This window comes from Equus przewalskii, chromosome 7 (assembly GCF_037783145.1).
Source record: "Equus przewalskii isolate Varuska chromosome 7, EquPr2, whole genome shotgun sequence".
NCBI lineage: Eukaryota > Metazoa > Chordata > Mammalia > Perissodactyla > Equidae > Equus > Equus przewalskii.
This window is the reverse complement of record NC_091837.1, coordinates 16,747,051-16,762,478: the sequence shown is the minus strand read 5'-3', so window position 1 is coordinate 16,762,478 and position 15,428 is coordinate 16,747,051. Positions and strand designations below refer to the sequence as shown.

General features: G+C 39.2%; 1 protein-coding gene across 9 annotated transcripts in view; it reads right to left on the bottom strand.

The window, feature by feature from the left end:
* Positions 1-15,428, bottom strand: part of TAOK3 (TAO kinase 3) — a 169,194-nt gene that overhangs the window by 11,081 nt on the left and 142,685 nt on the right. For all 9 annotated transcript variants that reach the window (XM_008533195.2, XM_070628809.1, XM_070628802.1 and 6 more), the window contains 3 exons: positions 12,714-12,950; positions 10,874-11,002; positions 6,638-6,841 (listed from right to left, as the gene is read on the bottom strand). In XM_008533195.2, the coding sequence (XP_008531417.2) occupies positions 6,638-6,841; positions 10,874-11,002; positions 12,714-12,950 (570 nt within the window). The remainder of the gene's footprint in view (positions 1-6,637; positions 6,842-10,873; positions 11,003-12,713; positions 12,951-15,428) is intronic.

Here is a 15,428-nt window from a genome sequence, read left to right as displayed (position 1 = left end):
TATAGTGAAATAGTTTTATGAATAAATTTAAAAAAAGAGGAAGGTTGGAAGTGATAAGTGCTATAAAGGAGGTAAAGATTTTATGCTGCAAGATTTCTGAAAATGGTGGTATTACTACTAGTTAAGAATGTCAAGGAACAGAGAAAGCATTGGAGCTGGACTTTAAATTAGAACAATAGCATGCCTCTCTTCTCTGACAGTATCCATTATGGGATAGCATCTAATATTTTCATAGAAATATTAGTAACATTTGTATATTGGTGTGGTTGAGAATATCTCATACACTTGGGCCTTCTAGCCATTTGAAGAGATGTCCTTTAAACAGCACAGCATCTGTTAACTAGATCGAAGTCACTAATCATTCATTTATTTATTCAACAAATAATTGTTGAGTTCTCCCTATGTGTTGGGCACTGCTGTAGGCCCTAGGGATACAGCAGTGAACAAGTACATCCTCTCATGGAACTTATTTCCTATTGGGGAAATATCTGAAGTATAAATTCAATTAACATTTGTTTTAAGGAATAAAAGATAATGAAGAGCATCTCCCCCTATCCTCTCCTGAGTTTTTCTTTTCCTAGTTTGGTTTTTTCTCCTTACCTGGACCACCAAATGTGTTCTTTCAAAAATCACTAACTGACCCATAGGTGGCACTAAAGGACAGTGAGCCCTTCCCACAGACCAAAGCTACTCCAGACCAATGAGCAAGAGAAGAGCCAAGGAAAGCCCTTGGAGTGGGTCAGTGTCCTGGTTCCCAGGTTACTATATCATTTTTAATTTATCATTTCAGTACCAGGACTCCCAATAATGGGCATTTATACATTTCGCATTTTCCAAACTGAGTCTGAATTGCCCAGAGCCCTGAAACTCATGGGGAAAAAACAAAAGATGCAAAGCAAACAACACCTTTCAGAAGAAATTAAACGCTTTTCTTTATGCTTAATGGAATGCTTCAGGATGTTGTCCACAGAATACCCGCATCAGAATTACCTGGGTTACAAGTGAGTGGTCTTTATAATAAGCCACCCAGCAAATTCTGATATATACTACAGTTTGAGAATCAACGGAAAAATATTTAGGATGTGAGTCAGTTTCAGCTTTTCCATTGACTCATTATGCATGGCTGGGGCAGGTCTCTTAATCTATGTTTTAGTTTCCACCGGTGTAAAGTGAGGATAACAATACCCACCATGAACTACCACTTTTGTGAAGACGAAATGAAAGACTATCAGAAAACACTTCAGAATATATAAACAGGTCATTATTATTTTTCTGTATTCAGAAATGAATATCTTAAAACTAGTTTTTATAAACTATTAGAGAAGTAAGAGAGGCATGGTGCTGAAATGGGCTTTTCTGTTACAATTGTAGGTTGTTCCCTTTCCCTTTAACTCATACATCTGAGTTGCTGAGATGTAAGTTGTTAAGCTACCTATAATATTTAAAACCATGGAAAAAATAATATTCAAGTTATTATGAGCCTAGGACTGTGCCTACATAATAATGTATAAAGTGCTTTCAGGTTTTAAAAATGAGTTCATCTAAGTCATTCAGTCCTAATTGCAACCTTATGAGGTGCTAAGATTATAAGGATTTAACCCCTTCATATATGATAGGAAGGAATTTGGGAATTGAGAGACTAACACAAGATCATACAACTTCAATAAAACAGAAGTGAGGCTAAAACTCAGGTTTTTAGGCTTTCAACATTTTCCATTAAAAGATGTCCCAATGAGGAGCTGGACCCATGGCCGAATGGTTAGGTTCACGTGCTCTGCTTCAGCAGCCCAGGGTTTTGCTGGTTTGGATCCGGGGTGCAGACATGGCACCGCTCATTGGGCCATGCTGGGGCAGTGTCCCACAGGTCACAACTGGAAGGACCCACAACTAAAAATACACAACTATGTACCGGGGGGCTTTGGGGAGAAAAAGGAAAAATAAAATCTTAAAAAAAAAAAAGACATCCCAATGAAGGTTTATATTTTCCTGTTTTATGTTCAGTCTGTGATACAATATTCTGAAGAATTCCTCTGCTCTAGCTAGACACGATGCAATGGTTGCTTCACCTGTACAAATTACACAGTATACGGTAGAGCCACATCATGTCCACCTTTACCTTATACAAATTCAACAAAATGAGCTGAGCAAAAACACAAAAACAAACTTAATGGTACAGGTGATTCTGCCACCAGTGCGCTCAATGTATATATGCCCTGAGGGAGTGAGATGAGAGCCATGCAGCTCCCTTTCCCTCAGCCCACATCACACATTGTGAGCATCTCACCAAGCTGAGCGTGCACTTAGTGTTGAAACATATATACTTTTCACACACCATGGATCCTACACACATTATGATATTTTATGTGACTCCAGCTCCTGTGTAAGATGTGGATCTAGGGGCTGTCCCCTAATAAACTCTTCCCAACCATTATCCAAGCAGTCTACTGAAGTTTCAAAGGAAGTGCTAGTGACTTCTTTAAAAGCAGCTGATCTCACTCAAGCCAAAATTTTTGTCCTCATGTCCACTGAGGTTGAGTAAGAACTAGAAGTCAAAGTTTTAAACAGAGATGTTGTTAACCTATGACATTCAATGCTTTCTTAATTTCAGTTCTTAGTTTCATAACTGGTTAGAAAATAGTGAGCATCTATGTGTATTGATAATAGAGAAAGAGACTCAATCAGTCAATGTTGATCCTTTGAAATGTTTCCATTAATTAAAAGGATTGCTAATATTCAGTTTTGGCAATGATATATGAAAATAGGTATTCTTTATTGATGGGAGTATAAAGCCTCTTAGAGGGCAATTTGGCAATATATATTAAAAATTTAGATGTATAGACTCTAACTCAGAAATTCCACATTTGAGAATATATTCTACAAAATACTTGTATACATGTAAAAAGATCTATGTGCAAAGATGTTCTCTGTAGCATTGTTAGTAATATTGTAAAACTTCAACAAAGTATCCACTGAGAAGTACCTCATTAAATAAATACAAAAAACATACTATTAATGGTTAAAAAGAGTAAGGCAGAGCTTTATGTCCTAGATAGTAAATGGGGGGAAAAAAAAGGGCTGGCCCTGTGGCCGAGTGGTTAAGTTTGCGTGCTCTGCTTTGGAGGCCCAGGGTTTCACTGGTTTGGATCCTGGGCATGGACCTAGAACTGCTCATCAGGCCATGCTGAGGCAGCATCCCACACAGCACAGCCAGAAGGAACTACAACTAGAATATACAACTATGTACTGGGGGGCTTTGGGAAGAAGAAGAAGAAAAAAAAAGATTGGCAACAGATGTTAGCTCTGGTGCCAAACTTTAAAAAAAAAAAAAAGGGAGAGTTACAAAACAGTATGGTGGACATTTGGGGGGTTTTGTAGATTCAGTATCCATTTCCCCTTCTTTGTTAACAGGCTCCTCTGTTTGGAAACAGAAACCCTCCCACACTATCTGGAATCTGACAGAGTACTGAGTAAGGGAGTAAGCACATTACCCAATCAAGTTCTCTCTCTCTCCTAGGAATTTGAATCTTAAGCAGAAATGATACAAAGATTAAACACGGTTGGAGGAGATACATCCAAATGGTGAGCCTTGAGGAATGTCCATTAGCTCTTGATCTCTAGGTTATGGAAGTTGCTTTTCCAGCTTGATTCTTCATCTTTTCCAGTTTGGTTCTTCAGCTCTGTCATCTACCCTATGTATCCTTCCAATAAATTCCTTTCCATACTAAGTCAGCCAGAGTTTGTTTCTATTGCTTGCAAATCAAACAGACCCACTGATACTAATGTAATCTTATTTTTGTAAAGTTAAAGTTATATATAAGCTGCATGTATGTATACATATATACAGGAGAAAAATCCAGACATATATATGCCAAATTAAAGGTGACTGTCTCAGGTAGAGATTGGATAGGATGGGATTATCAAGAACTGTCACTCAACTTTATATTTTTCTATATTTATCTTTTTTCAATGTTCTTTTATTAATTCTGTAAAGAAAAACTTTGAACATTTTCATGAAGAAGTCTCTGGAATAAGACTAAACAAAGGAAAATCTAGACTCTTAAGAAAAATACCCTCATAGAGTTATTCTTTGCTCAACTCGTTAGAACCTGATACTAATGAAGTCAAGAATATAGTTCCTATCAATTTTGGGGAATAATTGTCTTCTATAGCTTTTATTGGCACTAATTTTCCCCTTAGCCTCAGACTTCTTCCAAATATGTGCTATTAGAATAACAATAATTGCCAAATGAAAAGAATCCTAAATACCTTATTTCCAACTGGCTTTTGAACTTTTTCATTTGGACTTTTTTCCCTTCTAACAAACTCTACATATCTAGTACTGAATTAATCAGTTTCTCACCAATACCTCTCTCTAAGCTTCTCTGTTTCTGCCAAAATCTACATTTCCCCAAGTCTTAAACCCTAGAAATAGCTTTGCTTCTACCCTCATCTTCTCTCTCATATCCCATTGTATGCTAAGTCCTGTTTATTTTATACTTCAGAACATGTTTCAAGTCCATTTCTCTTTTGACAGCTACCACCACCTCTCTTTGCTTCTAGTTTCTTCTCTCTAATCCAGTGTTTCTCAACTTTTTTTTTTCATTATTGTCCCCATTAGGAGCCTTTTTAGACTCCCCTCTGCCCGACCATCCCCACCCCTAGAATGTTAATACCATACATATACTGTATATTTGTTTATGTACTATGGTCCTTCAGAGGGCCAAAAGCCATAGTAATATCTAAGACCCCTCCCCCATAAGAACCCATTTTCACCCCTCTGGGGGCAATATTGCCCCCACTGAGAATGCATGCTCTAATCAATCTGTGCATCACTACCAAACTGGGCAAATCTCTCTAAAGTAAAATTTTAGCCATATCACTCATTGCCTGGCTCAAAAATGTTCAACAGTTTCTCCCACTTCCAATTAGATGAGATAATACAGATAAAGACCCTGAGCCTGGCCCATAATTATATGTGTTTAATAAATTTTAATTTGCTCCACCCTTTTGTCTTCCCATTTGAATACTGCTCTCCAAAAAGCTTATGCCAATTCACATTCCCATTAAGTGTGCCTGAAGTACTTGTTTCCCTCATGTAGGCTAACACTGAATTTTTATCAAACTTTGGTTTTTTTATACCAATGTGCTGGCTCATTTGTGAGAGTTTTTTTGATTACTTCAGGTCACAGTGATTTCCTAGTGAACTTTGTATCTGCAACTGATTTACATTCTGTATTCCTCATCTCAGTGAATAACATCCTATTCATCCAATTTCCCAAATTAGACACTTTTAAGTCATTTTTGACTCCTCCCTCTTCTGAATTCTAACATCATTTGGTCTGAATCACTGTCAGTTCTGTTTCAGAAATGTCACTTAGATCTAATCTCAAAAAGCTTATATGAATCTTACAGTATTGGGCTAGGGAAGGTGTATGCTAACTAAAAAAAAAAAAAAAAAAAAAATCTAATCTCTCTCTCTCCCCACTGCCTCTTCCAGGTAGAACTAGAGAAGGAGCATCCTCGCTGACCTCATTGTATGTTGCTTGTCACCACTCTAGGCTACCCTCACACTGATGCACTAATTCTTCAAAATGAAGTCAGCATCACTCCCTGGCTTAAAAACCTCTGAGGGCCATGCAATTGCCTTCGGGCTAAAACCTAAATGCCTTGCCTTAAGAAACAAGGCACGAGCCTACACATTCTGCTTCCAACTTTTCTCTTGTTCCGACGCTCCGCTCCATACACCCAGAACACTCAACTTCTCATCAATCACCGAATCCTCCAAGCCCTTTCGTGACCATATGCCCATGATACTTTATTCATATGTCTATTATTGTACCTAACATATTATAATTAGTCTGTTACATATCTGTTTCTCCTCTTAGACTTAGGGCTACTTGAAGGCAGGGAGTATAACTTCTTGGTAGCCCTGGTGTCTCCAGCACAGTGCCTGGCACAAAGGAGGCACTCTTTTTTTTTTTAATTGAGGTAACATTGTTTTATAACATTATAAATGTCAGGTGTACATCATATTTTGGCTTCTGGATAGACTACATTGTGTTCACCATCAAAAGTCTAGTTGCCATTCACCATGGTACAAATGTGCCCCTTTACCCCTTTCACCCTCCCACCGGCCCCCATTCTCCCTGGTAACCACCAATCTATTCTCTGTATCCGTTTGTTTGTTATTATTGTTGTTGTTGCATTTCTTCACATGAGTGAAATCATATGGTATTTTGCTTTCTCCATCTTAATTATAGAGCATCATACTGTTATTTGTTTCACAGAGTCACAAAAAACATAACTTTTTGACAAGCAGGCTGAAAGCAAAAATTCTCTATTCTACTTATTTTGATTCTCCACTCCATGACATGGCTTATAACAGGTGTTCAACAAAATTCTATTGCATTGATTTGGAAAAGGTTGATCCCTTGTTCTGTAAATGGCTTTCTCTTGTTGGTAGTAAATTCATTCCCTTACTTTTTTGTGTGCCTACATTGTGTCAGGCACTGCACTGAAGACTAAGAGGCTAAGGATATAGGACTGGACAAAACAGATGACGGACAAAATGGTCACAATCCTCATAAAGCTTTTTGTCCCATACATTAATGACAATAGTTATGAACATAACAAATACCTCCCGAATGTTCTGCTGCTCCACCTCGTGCCGCTTGATCATTATTTTCCGCTTGAAGAAACGACAGTTTTTTTCGTAGTACAGTCTCTGCTGAGTCAGAAGGTGGGCTTCCTCTTCAGCCTGTGTGTGCTGCAAGTTCTCTTTATGCTTGGATATCCGCTCTTGCTTTTCTTTCTTGGGTGTGCTATGGTCCTCATTCATCTCCTTCACAAAGAAAAAAAGAAAAAAATCCATGCTGGTCTCATTAAGCAAAAGGAACTAAGATTATTTGGAAAGCAAATGAGAATGCAAGGACAGAAAGGCTTGGTGTCGCACATCCCTCATCCCCAACAATTTTGTCAATTAATTGAGTATTGAGAGGGAGACTTGTTAGTTTCCATGTTTTTGGCTTTTCACTGTCAGAAATTATTTGTTCACTTATTCAATCAACACACACTTACTAGTTGCTATCATGTGACAGGCATATGCAAGGCACAAGGATATGATGGCGGGCAAAAGAACATATCTACCATCATGGGGCTTTTTAGTCTGAAATAAAAAATTAATTGAAGAACCACAGAAATGAACTGAAAATTACTGTGATAATTGCTGTGAAGGTGAAGTACTTGGTTCTACAAGGACGTTTAATAGAAAATATTTGCCCTTGGTAACACCTAAGCTGAAATTTGAAAAATTGTAGACGTTAACCAGTGGAAAAGGAGAGGGAAGGATACTCTCGGTGGAGGACACAGCATGTGCAAAACCCTTAAGGTGGGTTAACTGAAACATGATATGATCAAGGAACTGAAAGAAGGCCAGAGTAGTTGGTGCAGTGTGACATGAAATGAGGCTGGACAGGTGGGCAGGACCATTAGAGGCCTTATAGACCAAGTTAAGGACACTGATATTTAGCATAGGAGAAATGGATTTTATATATATTGGGGTGTCATAATGAGATGCATTTCAAAAAGATGACTCTGGTTGCCACGTGGAGAACAGAATGAAGCAAGGAAGAGCACGTCCATGGAGACAGCTAGGAGGCTAGTGCAAAGGTCCAGCCAAGAGATGATAGTAGCTTGGACAAAGGAAGTGGTAATAATACTGAGAGAAGCAGACAGATTTCAAAGACTGGAGGTGACTCTGCAAATGTCACTAGTTTGAATTTCAGGAAAAAGCACTCTTCATTAGGGATTAGAGGGTAAACAAACCACCTATATTTTCAAAAGGACAAAATTCATAATTATTCCAGACCATATGGATAAAAGGAAGAAAGCAGTGAATCAGAAGAGTTAAGAAGAGGTTAATCTATGGGGAAAGTAAGATGACCACTTTAGAGAAGGTACAGTGTACTCGTCTTTGTTCGTAGTGGCAAGCTTGACCTATAATATTTAGTTAACTACTCACTCAGTTGAGATCTCCTTTAACTGCTAACACCTATTTTACTTAATGTTTAGTGATGCAGACATCATACATCTCTATTTAGATTATTCTTGCACTTGGCCTAGAAGTCCTGGTAAATCAACTTTCAACTTTCCTGTTCCAGTGAAATATTAGAATCAACAAGAGCAAGAGCTGTTTCTAGCATGGAGTAAGCTGGGATCACAACAGAAAGGCTGGGTGACTCATCTCTTGATGCCACAGCTTTGCTACTAGGTTTGGCATTAACCACTACATTTCACACCCAAATCTAAATATGATCATAAAAATTCACTCCAAAAGCAAGAATAAATTATTTCTGCACCATCCATTATTCTGTTTTACTCACACTCCTATTATCTATCAATAGTGGGGATAGTGGAGATTGTTTTGTCATCACAAGGACAATACCTTTAAGTATACCCATATCTAAATATACGTGCCACTTTAAATAGTCTGAACTAAGCTGTACTTCGTACGGAGTAATATTAGCTGTGCACAGAAAGGCTTACTGAGGCTATCGCAAATTAGGTTTAGGCCTGTTTTTCTTCAGGAGGATGTTGAAAGACTTATGCTGAGGCCTGTTGTCTCTTGCACTCATAAACCTGAGTATAGTGAACCAAAAATAACGTTATGCCTAAAGACTGAGTGGGGACTCTCGAATGCCATTCTGTAGGGGATCTTCTAAAGGTGGAGTTCATGCAATCTCCAAACACCTTGGTGTTAACAAAAGCTCAGAATGGCGGCTGCAGTCATAAAGTATGGCCTCCAGAGCATGAGTGAACACAATAAGATAGACGTAAAAATGAACGTGCAGCTGGGAAAATTTCAAAATTTCTTACTGAAAAATCAAGGTTGTCTCTGTGATCCAGCCACATCTGTTATGATAGAATAATTAGGCTCAAGCAATAACGAGAGAAAATGTGAATCTTCTTAGTTAGGCTATTTATCTCTACAGCCTGGTTTTCTAGATCCTATAGTCTCAGAGATTCTTCCCATTCAGTGGGAAGTGTGGATCAAATACAAATTTCTGACAGGCCTAACAATTACCAGGGACTCATCTGGGCAGGGCAAAAGATCCTGAGGCTCACTCACACCCACTTGCTTTCATTTCCTCATTAAAAACAATCAGAGAGGAACCTTGCTAAGTCCCATATTGTTAACTTAGAATGTGAGCTCAAATGAATGATTTCATACACTAGAAGAATGCCCCATGCTGAGTTTTATTAAACCTTAATATACTAGTAGTCTACAAATAAGAAATCCCGTCGTATGAGAAGGGCAGTCTATGGAACTGCAGGCAAGTCGCCTGTAAGTACTGGCAAAGGGAGGACTGAAGAAACCCCGTCGTATGAGAAGGGCAGTCTATGGAACTGCAGGCAAGTCGCCTGTGAGTACTGGCAAAGGGAGGACTGAAGAAACCCCGTCGTATGAGAAGGGCAGTCTATGGAACTGCAGGCAAGTCGCCTGTGAGTACTGGCAAAGGGAGGACTGAAGAAACCCCGTCGTATGAGAAGGGCAGTCTATGGAACTGCAGGCAAGTCGCCTGTGAGCACTGGCAAAGGGAGGACTGAAGAAACCCCGTCGTATGAGAAGGGCAGTCTATGGAACTGCAGGCAAGTCGCCTGTGAGCACTGGCAAAGGGAGGACTGAAGAAACCCCGTCGTATGAGAAGGGCAGTCTATGGAACTGCAGGCAAGTCGCCTGTGAGCACTGGCAAAGGGAGGACTGAAGAAACCCCGTCGTATGAGAAGGGCAGTCTATGGAACTGCAGGCAAGTCGCCTGTGAGTACTGGCAAAGGGAGGACTGAAGGAATCTGAGCTTTTAGATCAAACTGCAGCTCCTCAGGAGGACTCTCTAAGTCCACTAGCGGTCTTCAACCAAACATTCAAGAATCAATCAATCAATCGTCAAATATTCACCTTACTGGAAACAGGGATACAGGCATGAACAACAACAACAAAAAGACATGGCCTCTGCTCTTATCACTTACCAGCTACTAGGGTAAGTAGCGCAAATCATCACTAAAAAAAATGCATAATTGAAAACTAGTGTTATGAAACCCACGGCACCTGTCTTGGTAGAGGCAGTCAGGAGAGGCTTCCCTGGGGAAGCAATGTTTAAGTTAAGGTACTAATAAGCAATCCTGAAGCTTACAAGGAATTAACAGCAGAATTGTGGTCAGGGTGGGATTTGGGGTGGGAGGGTGGGAAGAGCATCCTGGCAGAAGAAACAGTGTGAGCAAAGACCTTGGAGAAGGGCTTGACACATTTGAGGAACCAAAATATGACAATTGTGGCAGAAGCAGCGAAGAGTGAGGGTTAGGTAAGCAGATGGGGGAACACTGGTGTGAGGTGAGACTGGAGGGGAGGCTGGTAGCAGACCACGCAGGGACTTCTAGTATTTTGATCTATATCCTAAGAGCAATGGGAAGCCAGTAAACGTTAAAAACATGAAGAGATATGACAAGACTCATCGTTTGAAAAGATGCCTCTGGCTGAAGTGTGGAGAATAAACCGGAAGTAGGCAAGAATGGTTTACAGTTAGCACAAGGGTTCTTGAAGTGTGGTGCCGGGACCAGCAGCATCAGCATCACCTGGGAACTTGTTAGAAATGCGTGCTTCAAAATCCACCCTAGACTCATTGAATTAGAAAATCTAGGGGTGGGTCAGCAATCTGTTTTAATAAGAATTTCAGGTGATTCTAATGTAAAGTTTGAGAATCACTGGATTAGACTACACAATGCAAGATGAATGTATGATCACAATGTAAGATGAATCAGTTTCAAGTTCCAACCATTCTAATGGCAACTTGGTGACTACAAATATCGGTATTCTTACCTCTTTTATTTTTTCCTTACAAATCTTATACTGCTTCTTCTGACTTTCTAAGAAAGTTGTCAAATCTTTCTTCTGCTGGGCCAAGATCTGTTGCTGGAACTTCTTCTCATCTGCTGCAGCTACCTTTGCCTGATAAAATAACAAATACGATTGATCTAGGATGACTTGATCTTCACACAGAATTCAGCTATCTATATTCTCCACTACATTAAAAGAGTCTGTAAGTGTTGAATAATGTAATATTTTTAAACAAATTAATTAAAAAATAAGGAAATGCTTTGATTTTCTCATGTTTTAAACAAACAAAAAATTGAAATTTTTACCATTGAAAAATATATCCCTAATTATGGGAAAAATAGGAAGGTAAACCCAAACCACGTTTTATTGAACACACAAAAAAATACACGGCATGAAAGGTAAACTAAGGATTATAACAAAAGACTTTTTATCATATTGTTGGTAGCCCAAGGGTTAAATTATAAAAATGGATAAATGGATAAATAACCATGACTGGCCAGTTTTATTCCAAGAATCCAACTCTAATCAATAAATTATTCCAACTATCAGATTTCCTAGTGGGGTCACCTCCAGTATAATAGGCAAAGCTAGTGACATTTGATTTCTTAGGCACCTGCTGCAATCCACAGCAGTCTGAGACCAGGACATTTGGGGGGCTCCTGAGTAGATAGAACACAGCCCAAATAAAAGATAACTCAATAAATATTGGCTCCTGAAAGTGACCAAATCTAAGGATCGAGGAACCCTTCGCTGAAGCACGTATGTAAGATGAGGTACCTGGGGGATAGAGAGGGAATTATGCTTCATGGTTCTCTTTGTGGATCTTCTCACCTTTAGCTTCCATTATCAACAATTCTTCCATTATGAACAGTTCTCTCCACATATTTATCAAGTTGAATTCCCAAGAAAGAATCTGATTGGTTTATTTAATCATTATCATCCCTGTTCAGGCAGAAGTTTTCATGCCAGATGGCCTCACGAATAGATGGCTATTGGGGGGATATTTCTTCTACAGTTCTGATGTTTCCTTCCATGTGGAGACAGTGAGCTTAATTACTGAAACAGCGTCCCCAGGGACCACAGGTTCACTCTGCTTTTCTGCACTATGTAAGTCTCACGGGGGGTGAGGGGAGGTGACTGGCTTAGCACTGGCAGTGCCTGGGTTGGGTCGGGAGGTCTGTTTAATCTTGTTCAGTATTATTAGGTCTGTTTTCCTTGGGACATAAATCACTTCTATCTAACATTTATCAATAATAAAGGTGGTATTTTGACTCTCTATCTGCCTTACCCTCTTGTCTGTTTTTAAAATTTGTTTAGAACCTGGATGGGGAAGAGAGATGTTCCCTAGAAGACCCAAGCAATAGCCAGCTTACTCACTGCCATTGGTCAGGTGCCCACCCCTGGTCCGATCAGCTGTAGGCAGGGATTATCACCACAAAAAGGGACTGTCTGTAGAGCAGCTTTCCTTTGAAGAGGACTGTGGGTGTGGCAGGCAAAGTAACATACCCGAACTGTGCAAGTTTCCATCGGATAGAAGCATCTTGCTTCTTTTTATTTGTACCCAGACTCCCATCAAGGGACTGATGCTCAGAATGTATTTGAATAGACAGGAATGTGATATATACCTCAGTTACTATTTTAGCTTTTAATGACAATTATAAGAAGCCTCATAAACCTCCCCCCACCCCAACACACACACCAAGGCAATACTGTTTCTCTATCACCAAAAATCACACTACTCTTGTCTCCTGCTAACATGATGCCCCTGACTGGAACAGGCTTGGCGTGGTTGTGGCACGAAGGCAGGTGTGCACGTACTGACCTCCTTTTCTATGATAGCCACTTGCTTCTTGGCCAGCTTCTCCAGCTCGATGGACGAGTTGTTGGCATGTGTCTCCACCTCCTTCTGTAGCTTGAGGCGGTGCTCGTCCATCTCAGCCTTCAGCTTGTTCTCCAGGGCGATCAGCTGCTTCTGGTGCTGGCGCCGCATCCGCTTATAACCTGACATCTGTTCCCGCAACTCGTTCTCCTGCTCATGCTCATGGATCTGGCGTGTAACCTGATTTGGGGTGGGGGAGAGAACTCAGGTAACCAGGTTCATGGGAGGCAAAGTAGAGGAATGCTCTGGCATAATTTTATTTATCATTGTAACCATCAATTTACCTACTATTTCCTGAACACTCACCTGTACTAGGCCCTGTGCTGGGTGTTCTTTATATACCTTATCTCTAATCCTAAAAACCATCTCATTCACTCACTCATTTTATTCATTAATGAGGTAGGTATTACCACCCCCATTTTATGAAGAAATTGAGACTTGAGGGAATCAATTTACTCATTCAGCAAAAATATATTTATATATTTTTGATATATCATTATATGTATGCTCAAGGTCACACAGCTAATAAGGAGTGGAATTGGGATTCAGACTCATGTCTGTCTGATTCCAGAGCCATGCTATGTTTCCACTATACCAGGATTTCTCAACCTTGGCGCTATTGACATGAGTCAGATAATTCTTTGTTTTGAGGGACTGCCCTGTACATTGTAGGATGTTTAGCAGCACCCCTGGCCTACCCGCTAGATGCCAGTAGCACCTCCCAAGTCAAGACAATCAAAAAATTTTCTGGATATTTGGCAATGTCCCTCTGGCTGAGAACCACTGCACTATATCATACTGCTTGTTTGTTGTTAAGGATCATGTCTCTAACAGTCACAGGAATCTTGAATACCCTTTTAAAATAGTTTGAACAAGATTTATTTTCTACTCTTAATATGAATTGAGAGAGAGACAGAGACAGAGAGAGAGAAAGAGAAAGAGAGAGAACTCCCTTCTTTTAAATCATCTGTCTCCCTCCTCTCCTTCCCTGCAAAAGAGATAAGTCACAATACATTTACTTGCCCTCTTAAAGAGGAGAAAGCATTTCTATGATTTTTGGATGGCTACTGGTCTTAATAATTTTTCCTTAACCCATTCTCAAGTGAATAGCCAACAAAGTGAAGACAGTAAATTTTGGCATCTCTCTTTTTTTTTTCTATTAAACCTTTTCTGATTTTCCAGTCCTTCCTTCAATTTATCACCCCTCTTTATTTCCTGTTAGATTCCCTGGTCACTTCCTTCTCCTCTTTCCTATTTTAGAAAAAATAATTTAATTACAAAACTATAACTTTAGTTTTTGTGTTTTTGTCACTAAGTAATTGTCACTCCTATCTACTACAAGCCACTTTTCCTCAACTTAAACCTCAAACAAGTTTTACTGGAAATTTTCATGCTGCTATTAATTCTCTCTACTATTTTCAGTTTATGGGTCAAAGTGCATTTTATACAAAGAAGAGTTTGTTTCTCTGCTCTTTTTAGAAGGTGTCCCTGCACACTAGACTGAGTCCTTACTATCAAGAGAGTGCTATTTTGTAACTGGATAGTATTATCAAAGTATACCATTAAACATTAGCCGAACTTTGAAACCTTTCCAGCTGAAACTAACACTAGGTTTCATATTCATTTCTCTTTTTTAAAGGACAATTCTCTTTAAAGTATGAGGAATCGAGGAGAAGATATTTCAAGCTCAAAAAAAAAAAAAAGGATAGCATCACCAAAGAGGAGTCTAATACTCTAAAGAAAATAAATTGTCTATTTTGTCATCACAATAACATGGTTTTTTTAAATGGACTTATTTCATGATACAAGGAAGGAAAGAAGTAGTTTGAAATCTATGTGTATATTTCATTTTCTCATGCTGTGCCTTCCTAAAGTTCATTGTGGGGGGAAAAACAATTTGAATCAACAGAAAGGATACCATTTATTCCTTTCTGAACTCACTTGTTTTTCAGACAAACATGGCAGTCAAGTGTCTGTTCCAGGGTAATGAGTGTGAGATATGTTTTACTCATATACTTATTTTTTCTTATTTTGGTATTCCTTCTTTAATCAGATTCCCAAAGCTGAGGCACGGCACACTCAGAAGCTATCATGACACATTTAAAACTTGCTAGTGGAATGTTTGACAGGCTTGTGGTCAATAAAATATTCTCAGGATGGCAATTTCCCTAAACCAAGCGGCCTGAAGATAAAACGCTAATGAGTTGTGTCAAGAACATTTTCCATCCTAATTGGCGGGTGAGTCCCTGTGAGGAAGGTGGTCTTACTGCATACCAGATCATACAAGTATGTAGCAAAGACAAATTACAAAGCTCAACACGCTGTCATTGTACATCACTGAATTCCAGGAGAGACACTTGGCTTTTAAATGCTTCCCATAATTGGGATAATCACCTTCTTAAGCTCCTAATATCACCTTCCATTTGTACACCTAAACTTTCTAAGTTTCAAAGTAATTGTCTTTCGAGGAATATATAGAGATAGTTTTATAATTCCATGCTCGAGCCAGACAGATGAATTTAAATGAAAGTATAACCAGATGTTTCATTTGTGAAGTCTAACATGAAATATATAAAAAATATGTTATCTACAGTTATGTATGCCTGTGTGTTTTAAGTTCATACTCTGTATCTTACAGATACACCATTTGGTCAATAG